Source organism: Tetrao urogallus (genome assembly GCF_951394365.1).
Source record: "Tetrao urogallus genome assembly, chromosome: 2".
NCBI lineage: Eukaryota > Metazoa > Chordata > Aves > Galliformes > Phasianidae > Tetrao > Tetrao urogallus.
The window spans coordinates 41,764,899-41,788,361 of NC_136814.1; the positions used below are offsets into that span (position 1 = coordinate 41,764,899).

Here is a 23,463-nt window from a genome sequence, read left to right on the forward strand (position 1 = left end):
AGCCCATGGCACATTGATTTTCGGGGTAAAAAATTTCTCCTGTTAAGCTGCTACAACATGGCACAAAGTCAGAAGTTAAAGGTGACCAAATGTTTTGGTGCTTTTTGCTGGCTTATTTTGGGGCGCACATAAATAAAAGGCACAACTTTTCTCCTCTCTTCTCATTATTTATGTACTACAAAAGCCTAACTTTCCAGCACTGTTCCATGCCTGCTGGCCCAGTGCAAGAAAGATCCAAATCAGCATCCAATGCTAGTAGCAGCTCTATTTATTTAACCAATGGCTTTAGTTTAGCATGCTACTTCTGAGGCGGCCACTGATGAGAGGCCAACAGTTTTCCTGGAAAAAGAAAATTACAAAGTGTTAAAAAAGAAAAAAAAAAATAAGTTATTTATATTCATGTATATTTTCCAAATGTGTTCACAATGTTCAGAAAGTGCACATTTCAAAGTCTTGTTTCAGTACTATTAATGTCCATGACCTATATGTTACAGCAGCGCTTTGCAAAATGGCAATTTAAGGAACTGTCACTGTTTCCATTACTGACTCTGTTTTGCAAGAATATAATGAATACACTGAAATTTGCTCTTAGCTAGAACTTAGCACTGATAATGTCTTCAGTACGGTGTTCTAAATATCTGAATTTCTCTGTGGCAATCAGAATCGGAAAAACAGTTAGTGGTTTCACTTTTTGGCGCCCATTTTTGCACAGCAAGGATTTTCAGGAATAGAAATGAGTTTACAGCAAAGGAAGAGCCCTCAACAATAACAGCTCCACAAACCATTCCCACACTGTTAAAAACCTAAAAAAAAATATATATATATATTTAATGATTTGTGGATCCTTACATAATCAATTTTCATGATTTAACAACCAATAACACTAATGAAATTATCATACATAAAAACAGCTTAGGTCTTAACATCAATGGTCTGACAAACATGTTTAAACAAGAATATTCAGTTAAGATTAGTACTAAATTTAGCTCCTAAACTTAGCTAAATTTAGATATGCTCAACTTGATAAGTCTTTAAAAAGTCCAACTTTCAAAAAAAGTCTGAAAAACAGTAGTTTCAAGTAAGTCTGGAGCGCCTAGGTACAGTGGCTAGATTTACTATCAATGTGTATGACATACTGACTGGACAAAACTCTTAAAAGAGGCAGAAGTTGAAGCACTACCTCCGAAGGTTCTTGCTTTGGTTATCTTTAAAAACATTTCAAACTGTTACAATAACAGTGCAAGTTCATTATAAAGCCACATGCCTCCATGTAGATGTTTTGTTGTAGACTGCTTTTTATTATGCCCATTGCCAGCAATGGACATCCTGCTTGGAAAATCCAACTCCTGCTGTGAAAGGTTTGGCTGAACCAAACGGAAAAAGTAATTCCAATATCAGACTCAAATGGGAACACAACATTTCATTTACAACTTGTAAAGAAGCCCTCTCCACCTACAGTCTTTATTAAACAAGGCACAAATAGGGAGTGGATGTTCCAGCAAAAAGTGATTGTCTGAATTCAACAGTCCACAGTCGTCTTCTAGTCCAGCACAATGAAACGTTTTTGCTGTCCAATTCTATGCCACGTCTTCCAGATAATCTGCAACATCACTGAACTGAGAAATGGTATGGTCTTGTGTGATGTCTTCAAGCTAGGAAACAAATGAAATCAAAAGCTCAGGAAGTATAGAAAAAAAAAAAAAAGCATTATTTCACAAAATCCTTCACATCAGGTCCTTTCATTGGGACTTCAACTCATTCAGGAGGTGCATAGACAGATCTTGGAATAAAGGATAAGGACTCCTTATGCTGGATACTAAACCAGCAGTAAATCTGTTTTATGTGTCTAGAAACAGAACTGTGCTACCAAACTGCTTATTTTTGTGCTGTTAAATCAGTATGGTACCTAACTTGGCAGGAATGCTAAGTGTAAAAATATAGAACGTAACAAATAACGAGACTAAGAAATATGTTAGAAACCCAGGAGAGCAGCACACTCCTTCATAGGAGGTTAAAAACATAAAGAACAAATTGAAAAGAATCATACTTTATCACTGGCATTCAAGTCTTCTGTTTCCACGGAAATTTCATCTATTTCTTCACCAATACTGATATCACTTTTCTCTGAGCGATGGCTGGCACTGAGAAGAAAGAATTAGAACTTTCTTTTCAAATGTCCAAGCATTACATTTATATCCATAGCAAGTTAAATATGAAGTTAAAAACCCATAATAACTAAAGGTCTTCCACCTAGAAGGAGACATGATAAATACTTGCTTACGCCTCAGTCCTACAGTTTACAATAATAATATCTTGATTAAAAGGATGAAGCTCTTAAATATTTATTACTGACTACTCAAGATGCTTTTTTTTTTTTTTTAAATGGAATAACTGCTTAGTAGTGTTAATTAAGCAGTAAAACATCTCTAAGTGCATGTTTTAGGAAAAGAAAAACCAGTTAATAAGCAACTAAAAGTTAGACAGTATCTTAAAGTTAACATCAGGCTTTTAAGTAACTCATTAAAACCTATGCCAAAGCAACGCATTTTGCTTTTTTTTTTCCCCTCCTTAAAAAGATTTCTAACTATACTTGTATAATTAGAAGTTGTATACTACACAAATTGAAGTTTGGAGGAGTTCAGAGATACTGGCAGGGTCCAGCACTAGCAACAAGCCAGGACGTGAGTTAATCTAAGTATGTCAATGGATAAGTTTAGAATGTATGAAATACTGAGCTCCTGCAATATCATCTCTGTCTTACCTGTTGAAGTCATCAGCGTACTCATCATCATCTCCATTTCCTAAACAATTTTTAGAAGGAATTAATAAAAAGAACATTATTTTTCAGGAAACACAAATGAAGAATCAAAACTTATCCGGTTATTTTTTAAAAAGAAGCATTCAAAACTTTTCCTTTCTTAGGAACCTAGACAACAAAACACATCATCTGATATTAGAAAAGTATGGAATAAATCAAATTTTTGTTGCATGCAGAAAATACTGGTCTGCATACAAAACTCAAAAGTTTTCACTTCTCTGTATTTCTTCTGATCTGGTCTTGCTCCCAACTCCAGTAGGTCTCTCAATGTTTTCCAACAAAATAACAGGAGATGAAGATCCTCTTTCGCTATGTATATTTCATTTTCTCAGATTCCTCTAGGAGGCTGGGCCAGAGCTTTGAGTTGAAAATGTCAAAGCTTAATTGTGCTTAGTTGTTACTTACCTAATTCTAAAGATCCCAGTTTTGCATTCACCAAGCGCAGGTCTTTTAAAACAGAATTTCTATTTAAATCTGTAGGAAAACCAAAGCAAACCATAACAGAAATTTGGCTCATGGCTACAATGAGTTCCCATTTGTACAATCTATTATAACCATTACTTTATAGTAATTTTATATAATTTCACAATATATCATGGTAATATTACATTCAACTTTCAAGTCTGAACCGTGCTAACATTTAAAGACATGAACAACAACAACAGCCAATCTCCCAGCATTCAAGACTTTTTTGCAAATCTCCCTAAATATCTTTATAGAATTCATGCAAATAATGTGGAAAAAAGTTAAAAATGGACAGTAGGATTTCAAACTCTTGTAAACTGCTTTACACAGAAAATGGAAGCAGGTATTTTATGCTCCAAAATACAAGATGTGTCAACATGTCAGAACTTGGCAAAAAAACAGTATGCTGTCACTCAGAAATGAGCATTAAAAACAAAGCACATTCCAAACAGATGGGGGCCACCTACAGGCAACTTATATCCAAATATACAGACTATTCATTATGTTATGGGAAATATCTCCTATGTTCATCAAAACACAAAAAAGATGTGAAAACTTACCATCAGACTCCTTTAGCAAAGGTGCACCAGTCAGAGAACTTAACCCACTTTTCAGAGGTGGTGCATCAGAAAGGGATGCTAGACCTTCTGCTTTATTGGAATCAGTTTTCCTAGAACAAACCAAAGAAGTATTCCACAGAGCTGGAAAATGCATGTAAGTGACTTTCTTTTCTGTTATTTATTCAGTTGTCATAAAATTAGAACAGCCATATGGACAGTAAAAAGAATAAAGGAAAAAGACCAACCATTTTGCAGTCTAGGAACAGTCATTAGCTAGCACAAGTGTCAAGCAAGACATTCACCAAGGTCACTTTCTTGTCTATGCAAAGGTTTCTGCCTGACTTCTTTCTCCAAGAGAACTCCCACACCTTCTTTAGCATCACCATTTTTAACAAAGTTTTTTATTATATACAAGTGTAAACAAAGTCAAAAGAAGAAAGATTCAGATATACATAGACACAAGTCAGGATTTAAGTCAGCTTAGCTTAAGGTCTGGTTAAACTGTTTGTTCTCAAGGGCACTCAGCCCAACAGAAGGGAAACTTCTCAGTTATAGCAAAATACGTCTCACCACCACCAGTTAAAGTTCTCTTGGCTACTACTCATTCTGCTCATATAATTGAAATATCAAGTTCAAATTGCAAAAAAAAAAAAAAAAAAAAAAAGAAAAAGAAAAAAAGATAAATTGCAAAACAAGAATTAAAAAACCATTATTAAAAAAGAGACCATGATTTTCACATTTGATATTGCCAGACTTGTTTATTATTCTGATTGTATTGCTATAAACACTGAACAATATCATCTGAACCGTTCACTGTATCATTATATCTAGGCCATCAAAATGCCATGTAATTTTAACACCTAAGTTTTGAACACTGAGTCAGAGATCTTGGGCCAGCTCTTAATCAACCCTTACTAACTGCTTGCTACCTTCCTTCTACAAAGAATCCTTCTTCCAGGGGCAAAAGAACTTATGCTTTTTGTGTACCAATTAATGCTGGTGTCCCTCCTAACCACTCTCTCAGATTCAGGTGCACCAGCACAACACAGATTTATTTCATCTGAAAAATCTGTTTATTTTTCTTTTGCTGTAAAGGAGATGCCAGGACACTAAAAGCAACAGGCTGAAAAAAAAACGAAACAGCTCTGTTACAGTTAGTCATTAACTCATTCACTACTATTTGCATATTTAACAAGCTTTACTATGGAACATTACTATAATAGCTAAATCACAGTAATGTTATGATGTACAACAGTCAGGGGGCTGTGACTTTACTACCTTTCCTAAAGGGAATTTATCCACTAAGAAAATCCTCATTAGATTTTCAATACTCATCATTTAAACCTATTTCACGGAATCACAACCATGTGTTATGATGGTTGGTTAACAGCTACTTGACACTCTTGAATAAGGAAGAGTGAATGCACCGATAATTCCAATAAGGAAAAGTGAACTCACACAGTGGGGCAATTTGTAACACATTGTATTTTCCACAGAAAAATGACTGCCATTCAAGAAAAAAAATAAAAAATCTGTTCTTTATATAAATATCCCATGAAAAACAAATAATAAACAATCTTTTTCTTAGAGTCCAGTAACTTATTATAAAGAAACAGCAAAAGAACACCATGAAATAGTGTTCCAGCTTTTCTCAGTAGATAGTTAAACAAAGCTCCAAAATAACCCACAACTCTAAGAACACACAAAGATAAGTTGCAGAGTTCTGTAACAAAACTACCGTACAATTCAATCACTGATAAATACCATTTGAAGCAAGAACCAGTGACCAGATCTGGCGACAGAAAAAACAACTTGTTAAAAACAGAACAGCACACAATAAGAATTGCGGTGTGAAGAGGAAACCCTCAGTGGTGAGGAAGTGTTATTTATGCTTACAGTTAACATATTTGCCAGATATTTTGTATTCCTTACAAAGTTATACAAATATCTAAAGCACCGCCTTTCTCATTTTTCACTTCTTTTACTGTTGGTCACAACTGCAGCTCCAGTGCAACAAGAAACACTGGTGCCTGTAACTCACACATGTTCATTCCACCAAAGAAATAAGTTGGGGACATTATAGGGCAAAACTGATGCACCTCAGAGCGATACAGGTTTTTCTCTCCGGTACTTTCAAGAGATCAGAGCCGAGCATTTCAGAAACAAAATAGTTCATGTGCATTTACAAAGGGGGAGCAATCGAATGCCAGCTAGCTCCTGAAGGTGTGCAAGCTTACTGAGCACAAAAGAAACCTATGTCTCTCCACACCACTTACCAGCCATAAGTTCTTTCTGGTTTGGGTATAGGATCATCAAAAAAAGAATCTCCCTCTATATCATCTTCATCCACACCTGGATCACTTTTTTCTTTGGTATTTAAGTCTTTGTTTTGCAACTGAGGATCTAGTTTTGTTTCATTAGGCAGAAAATGAATGCTGCTTTTGCTGGCTTCTCCTGACGAGACACTCGTATCACTCTGAGTAGCTTCAGTAACCTTAAAGATAAAGAAAACAGACCTCACTGAAAGAAAAGATAATTTCTCTTCAAGAAAACCCATACAAAGTGTTTTGATTTCTTAAAACACTGCAAGCAGTAGTATACACGTATCATAACATTAACCAAACACTGCCCTTTAAAAAGTTCTTTAGATGTTATTGGCACTCCTCTACACTCATCAGAAATCATACAACAGAAAAAAGTTGTTGTTAAATCACTTTAGAAAATTTCTTTGTTGTTACTGTCTGTTAAAAAAAGTTTGTTCTATCCCTAGCATGATTTTATATCTAGATGAACTCTACTAAAAGAGCAATCCTTTTTGAAAGATCATCAAATGAAGAAATCTACATACATGCTACTTCTTAAGTTCTAACTTTGAATACATTTTTAGAGCATGTGACATGATTTTTTTTAATTAGTGTTACTTTGCAACTCCTCTATAAACAATTTCTTTTGAGTTAAAATCATCAGTTCCAAAATAAATCAATTTAAACTCAAGTAAATGACACCATCTTAAAAAAAAAAAACAAAAACACAACCACTTTTAACCTAACTTCAAAAATATTTACGGTTTCATGCAAAAGAAGGCTTGCCTTACATTGTAATTTCACTAAGAGACTACAGATGTGAATTGCATAGTTGAAATGGCTTGGAACATAACAAGCCAGAGAGGTTCATATCCTGACTCTCAGTTTTCAGCGATAGACCTGCTTACTTGAGAATGCTCTAAACCAAGCTGAAAACCACACCAAATGGCAATCCATGAAGTAACAGTCAAGTGTAACATGACTGCAGATAATTAGTATTGGAAGAGAAAAAGCGAGAAGACTAAAAGGATACAAACAAGGTATCTAAGAATAGGTAACTTTCAGCCTTCCAGTCATGCTCATGGCTCAGTTCTATAAATACTCAAGCTTTTAAGGACTGCTCTATATATATAGTACAGTCAGCTAATACTGCTACCTTTGCAAATCCTTGTGGCCCAGTGAACAACATTTAAATTTATGTAGATATCATCCCGGTGCAACAAAATGAAAATGAAAGCAATGAGATCTATTTACTTTACAAGCTCTACACACCAACAACAGCAACAATGAAAGCAAAACCAATGATATTGTTTGTTCCAAATAAGCAGCATACAGGCTGCACTGACCAAAGGTGGTTTTGTGGGATGTTTTGATTTTGTTTAAAAATCAGCTATTATCTTTCACTTAAAAGGCTTAAGAATTTATACTTTCCACTTGTCTCCTTCCATCTACCCCTAACTAATGTGTGTCAGGCTGCCCAGCTGCAACCACTACCAAATAGGTACAAGTTAACAACTGCATTGCAAAAATCTCCATCAAGGACAAACAAATGAGTAAAACTCATTCTACACTTCAGGTCAGGTCAACCTTGAGATATCTGCGTGCACACATACACACAAATTGAAGGTGAAGTATGGATTACTTATGACTTGTAATCTCATCCTCAGTAGTACTTCTCGGCTAATTTAACATCAACCTAAGACAGAAGTATTTCAGTAATACCGTTGCTTCATACCTAATACTGATATTTAAATCAACATTTGGATTTATTTCCCCTAAGCTTGGGCCAAGCAAGAATTATCTTCTCCTATAGCAAAAATGAATTGGTTAAAATTACACTGAAAGGTCAATTACAGAAATACTAGCTGTTTAAGAAACAATCAACAAACAGCAATTAAAGTGACTTAGTCTTGAAATGAAGCTTGCTTTTCTAATGGTCTCATTTTCAGGTTTTGCATGGCACAACAACTGAAGAAACGGAATAAAACGAAGCAGATCCAGACTGTTTTTTCTTTTTATCTTAATCACTCCCCTCTTCCAAATAGATCAAATAATAACATCACCCATGCAGTGTTATATTTCTCAGCTTTCAGTGACATGTTAGAAAGCTTCTAAGCTGCTTCCAGTTATCTTGGAGAAAAAAAAAAAAAAAGCTTCAAACTTACGCTCAAATTACATTAATTAACAAACTTGAGTACTTAAGTCATTTTTTTTGTTGGATAGTTGGTATAAACAAGTGCCCTATCAGTGCCATACATTTTTCCATAAGTTCATGACTTATGGAACTGTTCCAGTCAAATGTAATGAAAGATAAAGGTCTGCAAAATGTTAGTTTTGTGTTAACACAAAAAGACTGAAGAGAAAGCAATAGGTCCCAAGGGAAAGACAGTTTTATCCTTATCAGTTCCAAACAGCAGTCGGCCAACTGACCAAAAAGACGACAAGTAGCCCCACAGTATCTCACAGACATTCATGTGCTGTTACATACCCAGCCAGATAGGTACAGGACTTAGTACAGAACAGCCAAATGTTCTCAGAACGTGGAAAGGACAATGAAGTGCTTACGAACAGAGCCTACTCTGTAAGAACCCCAGTGAACTCTTTTTGCTGCCTAGAAATCATCTGTTAGTATCTAGGGTAGGGCCACAAAAACGATCCAAAGGTTGAAACACCTCCCCAGCACACTGAGAGAACTAGGGATGTTCAGCCTGGAGAAGAGGCTTTGGAGAGACCTGACAGCAGTCTGTCAGTACCTAAAAGTGGGAAAGGGGCTCGAAGAAAGAAAGGTGCATACTCTTCAGCATGGGCTGTTGTGACAGGACAAGGGGAAACAGTTTCAAACTAAAAGAGAGGAGATTTAGATTGGATAAAAGGAAGAAGTTATTTTACTATAAAGGCGGTGAGGGATGGAACAGTTTGTCCAGAGAGGTGATGGAAACCCTGTTCCTGGAGATACTCACGGTAAGGCTCCATCAGGCCCTGGGCAACCTGATCTAGCTGTGGTGTCCCTGTTCATTGCAGGGGAGTTGGACTAGAGATGACCTTTAAGGGTCCCTTCCAACTCAAAAGGTTCTATACTCTTTCTTCCTGTAAAGGAAGGCATAAAACACAAGCTAGCATATTCTCTGAGCAGACGTTTTACCTGCTCAGACTTTTAATCCAAACACTTCTTCCACTTACAAAATCCTTTATAACTTGGAATCTGAGCATAAAAGTAGTAATAATAAAGAGAAATGAAAGAAAACTGCTGATTATTTAAGTAAATGCCATTGTACCACTGGAGTCCACTGTTTTGCTTCTCCTGTATACTTTTTCATGACACACAAACCATCTTACCTTACTTGGTATGGGGTGTGTACTTGATCTTCCATCAGACGATTTTGACGTGGAGCACAGGCCATCACTTAGAACCGGGGCAACCTAAAACGTGCCACATAAATACTTATTAGAAATACATTGAATTATGTCATAGTACCATCCATCAGAAACAAGACTACTGTTCCTGCTCACACTGTATGCAAGCTGTGACACTATGCTGCTGTGTTAGGAAGACTGACAACCACTTGTGAATTGGCTCGTGGACCCACTATATCTGGGGTACAAAGGATTTTCTTTCAAACCACAATCACAACAGACACTAATAAAATGCTACTGGTTGGATTCCATTAATTTAATTAATAAGTATTTGTATAATCAATGGGTATTAAGATGTACAATCAATGGATATTAAGATGTTATAATCACAAAAAGAACAAGAGAGTTAGGCAAAGTAGACTAAGATAATAAGAGAGAATAAATGGAAGGCTTACCCGTATGCTAGGCTCACCTACAAAAAACACCAGAGGAGGAGATCTCCAGAAGAGATCCTTCTCCACTGGTAGCCAGCTCTTAAATAGGTCTAGGAGGGGTGGAGCCTGGCTCCATCCCTTCCGGCAACACAGGTGAATTGCCTTCACCTGTGCTCCTCTGGCTGACTCATGGCTCGCCTCAGGTGGTCAGTCAGAGGTTCAGGCCATGACTCAGCAGTTCCCATGCACTATTATATACTCCATTAAAACTGCATTCTCATTGCCTTAAGATATTTCAATACTTTCATATGTTTAGCTTTTTAAAATATTTGTTTTAAGAACAGCTACAAAGCTATAAAAAAGCCAATTCTAATTCTACTAAGACCTGAAAAATCTACAAGTACAAAGATACAATAGGTAACCATTAAAGGTGTTAACTAATCACACTAGAAATTAGAAAAAAAAATGGTAGAATGTTCTGTATCATTTTTCTGGTGTCACCCTATGCTAGTATGTGGTGGCAGGAAAGAAGTTAAAGGGTAGCATGAAAAGTAACTTTCAGCATTGTTTTCTGATAAATTACGTTGAAAGCTTTTCCTAACATACTAACTTGAAAGGCTTGAAACAATGTAAGTATTTTTCAGTTCATTTCTCATCAATGAAATAAAAATAAAGGATTATGAAGAAAGAAAATACATTAACTGCACTTACTTCTTCATTGCCTGATATCTTTTTCTGCTGACACATTCTAACAACCTCCAGCAATAGGGGACCACCTGCAGTACCTTCTTCTGTAATTCCCAAATCTCGAGCTAAGTTTTCTCGATCATCCAGACCATTTAGCTGTGAGGAAAAAAAAAAAAAAAAAAAAAAAAATCAAAAAAGAAATCACAACACAGAAACTGTCAGGAAACAGTATGTATTTTGTAAAAAAATCCTAAAGCTTGTTGGTCGTATTTAATAGAGCAATAATCTGTCTAACCAGTGATTATTGAAGACTTCCTGTTGCATATGGAATAAAGTCATAACAGTTATGAAATCATTCACTTCTGATCTGCACATGAATTTAATCACTGATCACCCAAAATTGTTTTAAACACAAGAACACTACCAAGCACACCACGGAGGATAAAAAGATAGCACTCAGACTGGGACGAGTATAGAAAAATAAAGCAAAATCTTTCAGCATGATTCACAGCAGTCTCGGTCAACTTTTGAAACTTTGGCCAAGTTCCACACATGCACTGCAAGAGATGCCTTCTAGAAAGAAGAGACTTTTACTGGAAAAAGGTAGGGCTCCAAAGAGCACTGGATGCCTTTGTGCTGCAAATAAAAGACTCCTCCCAAAAACAGTTAGCAACATAGGAGAACACATGACTGTTTCTGTTCAGTAGTATAAATCTGAATCTTAGCACAGATGTCTTCTAACGCAATAACTGTAGACAAGAAGATTTGATAAAGAAAAACAGTGTATGTGATTTAGCATGATTAAGTCCCTAAAAAGAAACACTGAGTTCTGAGAAACAGCGAAATATCCTTTGTACAGCCTCAGTTTTGGGTTGTTCTAATCTATGCTCATATGTTCATATGACCATCTCTGTAGTCATTTTTTGCCAAAACAATAAAATCAATAACTAAGTGAAGAAAAAGAAAATTACTCTTCAAATAAGAATATTTTTTTTATTAAACAAATTAAAAAGAGACTTTAAGAATAAAAATGAATATGAAATGAAAAGAGAAATTAATCATTAAGTGGAACCATTTCAATCCCAAAATCTATTATGAAAATGTTTACATCACAAAGAGAAAAAGAAATTGGTTTGACAGAAAAGCTACCTCAGTATCAAAAACCTAAAAGCAAATACTTTGATGACAAAGTCCTTTGTCCCTCTGAAATTTCTCTCAGACTAGATATCTATTTGATTTTCATTTTCACATACAAATATTAAGTTCACAATATGTCATGGTAAGATTATAGAAAAGTTCTCTTGTGTATGCTCTGCCATAGTTTTCCAATAATTATTAATTGGTTAATTTAAATTTAACACATCAAACATTGACTTTTGAAAGGGAATAATCATTCATATAAACACATTTAAACTTGTCTTTATGGCACAGCATACCTTTTACATGCTAAACATTTTATAAAAATTATAAGAATAAACACAAGCAACTGGCATGCACTCCAAAGGATCAGCATCACACAGAAGCAAAAAAAAGTATCTTACTGTGCTTGATTCAGGCTGAAAAACAGCCAGCGTAAAATCAAGATTGAAAAATCGTAGAAATTCTGCAACAAGACCTGCCACCACACGACCTACAACAGAAATAAACAATTAAAAACATGTAAAAATTAAGTAGAAATATACCAGACAAACAATACTTCAAAGTTATAATACAGACATGGCTTCAAGATGAACAACTACACTGAATCAGCACTTCTACAAACGTCTTTAGACATTCAAACTACCATCTCACACACAACTCCACATCATACCCAATTCATGATTTGTGTATCAGTTCCTTCATTTCTAACTCAGCCATTTTAACTGAATTATGTAAAGCCAGAAATAGTGCAGGGGAAAAAAGGAATTGTGTCCAAAATTTAAGTATAGGGATTGGGGTTTCTTTTTGTTTTCACTTTGCTTTCATCTGTTCTGATCTTTTAAAAACATGACTTTGGCATTTTTCTTATGTGTGTTCAGTACTGTACCTCTGCAATCTGTTTTCACTGCCTAGAATGGCTTTACTCATCACAAAAATATTAACTCAAACACACCAGTCACCTCAGTTATAAATTAAACTTCAGCAAAATTAACTTCAAAAATTCTAGATTGTAATGTGTTCTGAAGCCAGTCATAATAACTACATTTACTTGATGAGAATAAAAGCATACTTTATATCAAGAAAGATATATAAAAAGGGGCCCATCTCACCTTTCAATTCAATCCTTTATTCACTGTTGTTTTTAATTTTGAGAGACGTGCTAACCAGAACTTACCATCTTTTGTACTCAAAAAATTTTTCAGGTTTTCATTTACCAGAGGTGCTTTGTTCTGTCAAAAAGCAAAACGCAAATGTTAATTAACAACATTCTTGTATTATTAAGAAGTTAAAAATATTGATAATAATAATAAAAAAACCCACAACAAATTGGGGTATGCTCTTACATATAGCTCATGGTACATGTAATTCACTTCTCTGAATTCTACTTTTGTATTGACCCTATCATCTGCAAAAGCTGTAAAGCCATTGTCTCAGTATTTCTTTATAAAAGCTAAAGAGGAGGAAGAACTACCACAATGTTATAAATAGCATACTGATTTTTATTTATTTGATAATTAAAAAGGTACGTTAATCAATTAACTTCCTAAGTTGCTCCTTCAACAATAATGTCAAATTTAAAGAAATTTGGTCACACCTAAAAAGTACTTATTCACAAATCATCTAGACAAAGGATGCTGATTAGCAGTTCAGAAATCAGTGCAATTTTTTATTACTACTAATCCAAGGACCTTTTAACACATTATGAAAACGTTCTTTCCCACTGTTAGATTTGACTTCAACTGTGATTTTTAAGCAGAGAGAAATCAATTTGCTGTGTTTAGATTAGGCAAAATTGTTCAGGAATTTTTCAAATGAAATTCTAAATGTCATTCTTAATATATGAAAACACCCTGGATAGGAACCTAACTGAATGTAAGGAAAGGTTCTGTTAGAGGCAGCACATACAAACAGCGATAGTTAACATACACATGAAAGCCCCTCACCGATATTTAAAACAACCAAACCAAAACAACTTTCCTAATGTTTAGGAATTCAGAATAGAGATAAGCATTAATATACTTTCAGTGTCTGGAGCGTAAAATTAAAATGCCATGATAATTTTAAAGGTTCTGAAAAGGAGTGAACTGAGATGAATTGCAGCAAGTCTCTCTCTTCAGCCCTACTGCTCTTCAAACACTCTGGGAGGGCTTTTTTTAAGGGTACTCCACACTATGCTGAAACTTGCCTCAAGAAATGGCACTGTGTCACTCTTCCATTATTTCTTCCTCAGCAACCTTACGTTACGTTTCTGACATATGGAGTCTCATGCCATAGAATAACTACTCACACTTCCCATCCTTACCAGTGTCACAACATCTATCACAGTTGTGTGGTTTTCCAGAAAGAGCACAACCAACTACCAGCAGAGGAAAGGGCAATTTTCAAAAAGGAGAGCCTGGATAAACAGCTCTCAAAGTGCTCTCCTGTGTAGGTTTAGAGAATGAACAGCTACAGGAAACAAGGCAATGCTGGCAGTAAAAAGGGCCACAAAAATTCTCAAAACAGACCACTGTAACACCTTACTAACAATAACATCTTCTGGCAGAAAAGATGATTAGTTACTCTAGTCAAGTGCAGCAGAGCAACATAAAAGCAGCAGTGCTAAACAGTTTCCTTTGAGGCTACACTCTTACAGTAAAAGCTACATAACACTTTGAATTTCTAAATACTGGAAAAATTACTTTTTTTTTTTTTAAGCTCTTATGCAGTGATACATAATTTTCTCTTGTTATACTTCACAAATATAAAGTATTACAGTGATTATTTTTAATTATACATGAAGAATTGTCAGGAAGTCAAAACTGAAACATCTAAAATTCTCTTACCTCTACTTTCTCTTGTTCTTCTAATGCCAAAAAAACAGCTGCTCGCAACTCTGCCTGCCAAGTTAAAAAAAAAAAAAAAAAGAAATGGCATTTCTACAAGCACTGTTTTACCTGTGCAAATAGAATACTAAGAGCCAGAAAGTATCTTAACATCTATTTGTTTCTCCTCGAGCAACTTGGTATCAATTGTAAACTACAGCAATACAATTAAGACACTTAGGATTACACGCAAGGTGATTTGAGCGTGAGAAAGCTTTTGGAGAAGCAATGGGGCAGGAGGGATTTGATACACAACTTCCCAAATTCTTCGTTCTCAAGAAGATTCTAAAACACATCACCTCCTGTTTGTTTCCCTTGAGAGTCAGAAATCCAACTTTTTTGGGAAGCTTTGAAACACCTACCCTTAATTTACAATTCTTCCAGGAAACGCAGACACATAACTTACAATTATACTTTCTTCAAAGTCTGTGCTAAATTATACAAATTCCTATGACTTCTTGTCAGATCACACAAAGCAACACAAATTCTCAAGGAAAAGAAAGCCTGACTCCAGTGATTTGAGCATACTAAATGAATAACACGCATTACATTTGAGGAAGTAATCTGATTAAGAATTAATAACAGTGGAAAACATTTTGAAGTGGCCAGTAGATAAACTGTGCAACCATAAAAGACACTGCCACTCTGCATGCCATTTTCCTCAGGAGCAAAGGAGAAAAAGGTTTTCAAAGACCAATTTGTCTTTGAAAATACCTAAAATACCTAAATTTAAATGCCTAAAATTAAAAACAATTTGAAGAGTGGCTGGATTTTCTTATGTAATTAGCAAAGCAAAAGAAGTAATCATCATTGCATACCTTTCTAAAGAAAAAAAAAAGTCATGCAAAAAATCTAAGAGTTCTCTTAAGAAATGGGATAGGATGCCTACCAGTTGTATGCAGTGCTCACTTAGACAGCTGTCCTGTTTTCTCAGGGTGTTTTCCATTGTTGCCTAAGAAACGTTTTATTCACAGTAGCAGTAAAGCAGAACAAAGCTCAGTACTTGAACTTCCTCACCTTGATCCTTTCAAAGCCTTCGATAAAACGGCGTTATGCTGTAAGCTGTACCAGGATTATGGTCTGTAAATCAGATCTTGACAGCTACAGTGACTGCAAATCTATCATCCTGCAATCCACTAAAGCCATAGGCTTCTTTTCCATCCTGTGTGCACCAAGTTTCAATAGACATCACTACAAGCTTTTGGAAACAAGAGCTCATATCGATGACAAAGGAATTAAATGGCACTGAACTTAGCTAAAGTAAGGCTGATACCGTATATAACAACTGCTGCCTGTAAGCAGTTGGGAAATACGTGGGTCAGTGTTTCAAAATCAGAGTTAATTTCCACTTTTCCTACCATGAACAACTCAGCAGACAGCACCTCTTACTGATTGCTGTTGCAGCGTAAAAGCAGTGGCCCAGGAAAACATCCTTCCTGCACTGGACTTTCTCCTCTTCAGAGTCTAGCAAGTTAATCCTGTCCCAAACAGTGAATCTTACACATGTACCTCAAGGATCGTGCAGGAAAACATCTCTCAGGGTCTGCAGTTCCCAGACAGAAGACATTTCTTACTACCTCAAGACCTCCCCAAATAAACAAATACGGCTTGTCTTAAATTTTCATCTGATTTGGGAGTACTCTTTGAAAAACAGTAAGACAGCAAACACCTACCTCAACAATGAATCTGAACCAGTGCACTTGTAAAAGCCAACCACAACATTTTATGCAGCAAACACTGGATGAAATGGCTGCAATAAATTGTCCAGGACTGAGGAATGCCACAGGTCTCCCTTGCATCTCAGATTGCCAACATCCATTTGAAGCTTTTAAATATCTCCAACATGCAGGTACATAGCATGCATCTAGAGGATTTTACTATATGAAATAGAAGCATATAAGCATAGAGAGACCGAGGTGACTTGCTTGTAAGCAAGCAAACACAACATCAAGCTGTCTAACCACTAGTGATTACCCCAGGCTTAAAAGTTGTAAGCACCAGGCTAAAAGCCTGCATTAGCCTGTATCCAAAGCTGGTATCAAACTGGAGACTGCAGCTTCTTTACCTCTGTCCTGTCACTCCCCACCAGCAAAGTTACCATCCCTAAGCAGAACCGATAATTTTCATGCTCATTCCTCATTCATTTAAGCAGAAAACACTTCACCATAGCAGCCCTTATTGGCTAACTCATTAAATTTGCTGGCAATGTAATTAAGAAGATGAAGAATGCTGGAAAAAGAAAGATAGAGAAGCCATGCTATAGAGGAAACAATAAACATTTAACTTAAAAAAAAAAACAAGAAAAAATAATGTTTCCCCTTAATTTGAAAAAATGAGTTGATTTTCTAATATTAATTGCTTGAAAAGGACAGAACAGAGGATGATTACACTGTAGTGACCAGCAAATTGATCATGACAGTTAACAACCCAAAAATATTTTAAAGCACCATGCCCTAAAATAAATGGAAGACGGGAAAACAAATGTGATAATTTTACTGACCTACACATGAGCAGTTAACACATCATTTTTTTTTAAATAGTATTTTTACTTTATCTCACAACACATTATCAGCTAGCACCACAGCCATGCAGGGTTTGAATCAAATTGGCAAGAACAGCATCAGCTGGCCAACACATAACTAGTCATGTGACTTTTGCAATGCTTTTATTCCTCAGATGTGTAGAAACAGCAAGTTCCAAGGATGCTGTAAAATTTCAGGCAGAGCTCACCACAAAACACCAAGAGAAGTGATCTCCAGAAGAGATCCTTCCCCTCTGGTAGCCAGCTCTTAAATAGGTCTAGGAGCCTGGCTCCACCCCTTCCGGCAGCACAGCTGAATTGCCTTCACCTGTGCTCCTCTGGCTGACTCATGGCTCACCTCAGGTGATTAATCAGAGGTTCAGGCCGTGACTCAGCAGTTCCCATACAGACCCCTTAGGTCCCTTCCAACCCAAACCATTTTATGATTTTATTGCAGCTTCTATATGAGAATGGTCACATCCTCTTCAAGACAGACGATCATCTGTATTTATACAGCATGCCTCACATGTATAGCATCAGTTATTATTTTTACTGAAGCACAAATATTCCAAATTTTGTTTACAGAACTCACCAGGAAGCAGTTTTACCCATCAGTTTCATTCCAATCCTTAATTACTCCCATACATGTAACAAGCACACACAGATACAGCAGCTTAGGGAAAGTACAGGGAATTTTCAACTGTAAATAGCAAATATATTTGCCTATTTCCTAGTTTCCATAGTATGATTTCATTAAATACTCCAGTGCCCAAAATCTATGACAAACAGACAAGTCTGGAACAGATTTTTGAGCTGTCATACAAGTAACTGATTTCCTCATCCAGCCGAATCATTTACATCTTTATTAGCATACCCCAAAGTTAATTGAAAATAAGATATTTGTCAACTATAATCCACTATGAAATTATATAGTATGAAAAAATAAAGGTAAAGTTTCTTGCTAAAAATTACTCAGTCACTGCTTGCTCTCAAATATATTATCTGGCAGCTTGATACATTTTAGCCACTGAAATAATTCAGTTAGTACTCCAATCTTTCCAGAGCTGTCTTTACCTCTAGTATATTCCTCATACTAATTCAGCTATATTTAGGTAACATAATTTATTGTTCAGTGTATCCACTTCAGCAAATCTCAAACATAACTACCTACAGTAAGCCTTCTAACCTCATCTATCTTGAAAAACAGCCACTACTCATTTTCAAATATAAAATAAACAACCATTTGACAGCAATACAGAGTGCAGCTCTGCTTAAGTTAGTTTAACAAAAAGACAATGGTTTTGGTATTTAGACTTTTATTGTTATTATTTAATGCATGGTATAACCTAAACTAAGAGCTAACCACTTAAGGCCATTCATCTATCATGAGTTCTTCTGGAAGGCTGTTTGTCATGTACAACAACTTCTACAAGTCATTAACGTTATCAATCAACTCACAGCTAACGACCCAGCACACCAGTTAAGGTTTACAACCAAGAAAAACAAAATAATCACATACTAAACTCAATAGCACTAATTATAAGCATACCAATTATTAATCGGTGACTCCCAATATCAAAAAGTTCCCATTTCCGGGAACTGGGTTTGCTATTTTAAGGATAACATATATCATGTCAGATACTACTACTTCCAGCATTATATAATAATGAGGACTACAATTAAAAAACTGACATAAAACTCAGAACTGTTAACAGTAGTTCAAAAGCATCCATGCTACACAAGGCAGGAATTAGGTCACAGCAATCAGGTGAGCTTTAGTGTTCTAATGTGCTTGTGCTTTTATTCCTCTTGAAGTTACTATGACTTCACTATCACTATACTTCTACTGATTGATACTACGTAAGAAGTTAGCAGGTGGACCAGAAGGCCTACTCTGATACCTAGTGAAAAGAAAGTCACCCTACTCAAAGCACAATTGCACGATCTTGAACCCTTCATCTCCCTATGGAATTTAAATAAGGATAATGCATTTAAAATGCAAGTGCAATACATTTATAATAATGCTGTTTTGTTGAAAAGGATCACAGGTAGCCAATACTTACTGGGCTTCTAAGTACACATAGAAGGATGTTCTCATTTCCATCTACTATTTCAGCTGTTCATATATTCCCGGAATACCAATAATGACTGCCCACTTGTTGAAATGCTCGAAGTAGAATTCTGTGGATAAATGCCGCCACCCTTAATTTGAAATCCAAGCTTCTTTTCTCCTCGAACTTACAAGGAGATTCAACAGTTCTCATGCTTTGATATCCGCATGGCTCTTTACTGTATGTGACAGTTATTGCACGAAGCTTTGAGTGTGAATCCACAGAACATGCTTTCAAATCCTTGCTGACACAAGTCCAGGCTAAAGGCCTGGAAACCAATTACATTCCATTGCAACACTCCACGTTTTTTAACACAGCATTAGTAGGCAGACAGCACATCCAGACCCTTTTTACGTTCAGCCAACCCCAAAACACAGCTCCACCACCCTGTGCACCTATGTTTAAACATCGAGCCTCCAGGACTCCGGTTTGGGGTCCTTTCTCGTGGAAGCAGAAGGAAATTCTGCGAACTCTGTCCAGTATGGCTCGGAAGCTTGGGCAGCAGCAGGAAAGCGGGTACTCCGGCGGCCACATAACACCCGCTGCACGACAGACAGGGCACAGCCGGGCCGCGCTCCGCCTCCCCGCCGAGCAACCCGCCGACCGGGCCCACAGCGAGCGCGCAGTGGCTCCATTGCGAGAGGCGGGCGCTGGACACGGCTCCTCGGACAGCCCCAATCCGAGCAGACTGGGGGCAGCGCCGGGAAGGCGGGCGCCGCCGCGAAGCTGTGACAGCCGGCGCGGGCCTGTGCCGGCTGGAGGGGACGCGGCCCGCCGAGCACCCCCGCGCCAAAGCGGCAGCCGCGGACCGGTAGCACTCCCCACGCACCGCCGCGAGAACACTGCACACCGAGGAGAGGCCTTCCGCTCGCACCTTGATTTTATTGAGCACCCCGCTGCTCTCCAGCGTCTGCACCAGCAAGTCCCGCAGCTCCGTGTCCTCCTCCGCCGCCGCCGCCATCTTGTTTCTCCCTGACAACCGCCCAAACCGCGCTAGCGGCGGGACGGGCCCAGCAGATTCGCCGCCGCCGCCGCGGGAGGCGCTCACCCAGCGGAGGGTACAAGGACACGGAACGCGGCGGGACAGCTGTCACCTCCGACAGCGGTCTCGGAGAGATGTAGTGGAGCCCAGACCGCTCGGTTCCTTTGTGGCCGCGGCGCCTTGGAAACTGCGGCGGCGAACGCGCAGTGCGTCCTCCGCCGGGAGCGGGGCGCGGGAAGTTCAAAGCGGCTGTGACCGTTCAGCTCCGCAAGAAGGGCCGCGCCCGTACGCAGCCCATCAGCACCCGCAAGGAGCGAGGAGGGCGGGCTGCGAGGGAGCGCGAGCCGCCCCTCCCGCTGCAGCTGCTGCCCGGCCGTGCCCTCGGCTTTCTCGCTCCCGGAGGGAGCAGATTCCCCGCACACGCGTTCTCCATAGCTGACCCCGCTTTTCAGGGGTGAAAGCGCAGCTGCTGAGGGGAGGGCTTCGCAAACCTTCAAGAAACTCGGCTTGAGAGCTGTCGACAGCACTCATTGAATAATAACTTGATAATCTAATTAGGGGCGTAGGGCAGCTGGGGAAGATTCTAGCACCACATTATTATCCTTGCAAGATGTGATCGTAACACAACATAAGAGGCATCTTGACTGAAAAATTTATTTGGTGCTGGAACAGGATGCCCAGAGAGGTTGCCCAACCATCCCTAGAGGTGTTCAAGGCCAGATTAGATGGGGCCATAGACAGCCTGGTCTAGTATTAAATGGGGAGACTGGTGGCCCTGCATGTGGCAGGGGGGTTGGAGATTCATGATCCTTGAGGTCCCTTCCAACCCTGGCCATCCTGTGATTCTGTGATAGTACGCAGCCGCGAGAGTTGATTTTGAAATTTACCTATTTATTCCAGGACGAACTTCTTAACATTTTCCTCTTTAAAAGATCTCAAAAACTTAATTAAGAACTTTGGAAGCTACGACTACCCAGACGACGTAAAAAAGCCCCGCGGATGAAGTAAGGCATTGTGGGAAGCCGATCCAATTCCAGAGGACGTGCAGCAGGTGGCAGTAATTCTGCGGCGGTCCCCTGAGAAATACTGAGCTCCCCCCCGGGATGATAGAAGCGCTGCCGGGAGTCCTGCAGTTTGGAAGCACTTAACATTTTTCACCTCAGCACAAAGTTGAATTCAAGTAAATTCTCAGCACTACATTTTCATTTTTATTCTTAAGCAGAGAGTAGTAGTTTAGTTCCAACTTCTCAAAGCCCCATCAGAAGCAAGACATAAGTGCAGAAACATAGTGCCTGCTATTACACCTACCACTTCATTCCTCTGTTAGAACTCCAAACCTAACTGAAAGATCTAAAAGGTGCTCAGAACCATTCTGTTTGGGAAAAAAAAAAAAAAATAAAAAAATAAAAAAATCACCTGACTGTACTATATGCTTTGTGATAGCACAAAATAAATTAACTTAAGAAACATTACTTTCAGAGCACTCCTCATGCCTCCTATTTCATTATGTTAGCCCATGACACCAGAGGCAGGTGAGTAGAGGCTGAACATTCCCACCAGCATTCCATTACATGTACCATGCAACACATGGCAGCAGAAGAGCAGTCTGACAAAATGGTGTCTGACATGGATGCACATATTAAGCAAAGGTGTGGAACTGATTTCTTCCTTGAAGAAAAAAAAAAAAATCACACCCATTGACATCCACTCCTGATGTGTATGGAGACCAAACATTGGATGTGAGCACAGTGAGGTAATGAATAGAGCATTTCAGCAGTGTCAACCACAACATGAAAGACAAGCCACATTCCAGATTGCTAGCCACAGCTGTCACACCACAAAATGAAGAGCATCTTGACCAGTTAGTCTCCACACACTGTCTCATTGTGGTAAGTATATTGAAAAAAACAGCGTTTTGTAGCTGAGTATTTGCATAATCAAAGTGTTATTGTGCTCTTATCTATTATAGTTTCCACATAAATAAGTGAGGCATTACTTTTGGAGTGACCCATGCACACTTTTTTTTAATTACTGAGTTTTTTTCTGGTTGTAGGTGTTACTGAGTGGTGCTGCAAAATACAGGATTTAAAAATATTGTTTTAATGTAAAACAGGGAAGATTTCAGAACTTCTTAAAATCACAACACTTTTTTTTTGTATAGTTCTCATTTCCTAACACCATTTACAAAAAAAAAAAACAAAAACAAAAACAAACCCAAAAAGAAATAAATAATGAAGTTTACAAAGCATTAACCTTACCTAAGAACGCTTCCATCTTTAAATATCTTAGAAAAACCTGCTTACAGTAACTGTACTATACTGAATTACTCATAGTAATATATTGGCAAAAACACATCATTTATTCTCTGCTAAATATCATGAGTAACTTCTGACAAAGTCTTGAATTTATCTGTTTATTTCTAAGACGAATGTTGCACACAGTTTAGAAATTCAGAATCAACAAATATGGGAAACTAAGGTTTTTGAATGGTTCTACTTCGGTAAAAAAATTACATTTGACTTTAATAGCAAAACAGACTATAAGCTTTGATGTCAGACAGACTTGAAACAAGATTATGAATGATTAGTCTTAATGATCAAGTACAATTTTTAAGAAGCATTTATTGGAGTTTATTTACAGTTAGATGTTAATTTCAGTAACCCACATGAACTTTGTCATGTTGCTATGGCCAAAAAAGCCATGCTACCCTGAGCCTCCAACAAAAGGCATAATGAAAGTTTCCTTGGTTCAGTGAAACTATGAAGGCATCTCAATACAGGGAGTACTGCACAGTCAAAGGGATCAGTACCCTACAAATCTAGGCTGGCAAATGAGCTTCTGCCTAGCAATGTGAAAGGAAGGATGGAGACAAAACAAATAGGTAGAATAGCTAATAGAGACAAAAATAACTAAAGGTGAAATTCTTCTGTCAGCCATACAAACCTTGAAAAAGGGCCAGAACATGGAAGCACCGCTACAATAATATATTTGAACCCTGTCACAGCACTAAAAAATTGTCAGTTGTCCAGAGGAAACATGTTTTCTGTCAACTGTATAGTTGGTAAATATTACTTACCTTTCCAAGCTGACCAGCACAACCTGGAGTTAAAAGTCTGTTCACTTACTCACACTGGCTTTAGGAAAGTGGTTTTTTTTGCAACCTCACAGATTCTCTCCCTCTCATACTACCACCTTTGTCTTTGTGGTGTCACATTAAACCCTGC

General features: G+C 37.8%; 1 protein-coding gene across 1 annotated transcript; it reads right to left on the reverse strand.

Annotated features, from left to right (window-relative positions):
- Positions 1–1,577: 1,577 nt before the first annotated feature.
- CEP43 (centrosomal protein 43) lies at positions 1,578–20,233 on the reverse strand (the record flags this gene model as incomplete). The annotated part of the gene is given in 14 exon segments (XM_079550819.1): positions 1,578–1,652; positions 2,048–2,141; positions 2,762–2,801; positions 3,224–3,292; positions 3,844–3,953; positions 6,120–6,337; positions 9,289–9,300; positions 9,304–9,348; positions 9,483–9,566; positions 10,646–10,777; positions 12,163–12,251; positions 12,936–12,990; positions 14,587–14,640; positions 20,132–20,233. Coding segments are annotated over 14 exon segments (1,164 nt in total). The 5' UTR covers positions 20,219–20,233.
- Positions 20,234–23,463: the final 3,230 nt, after the last annotated feature.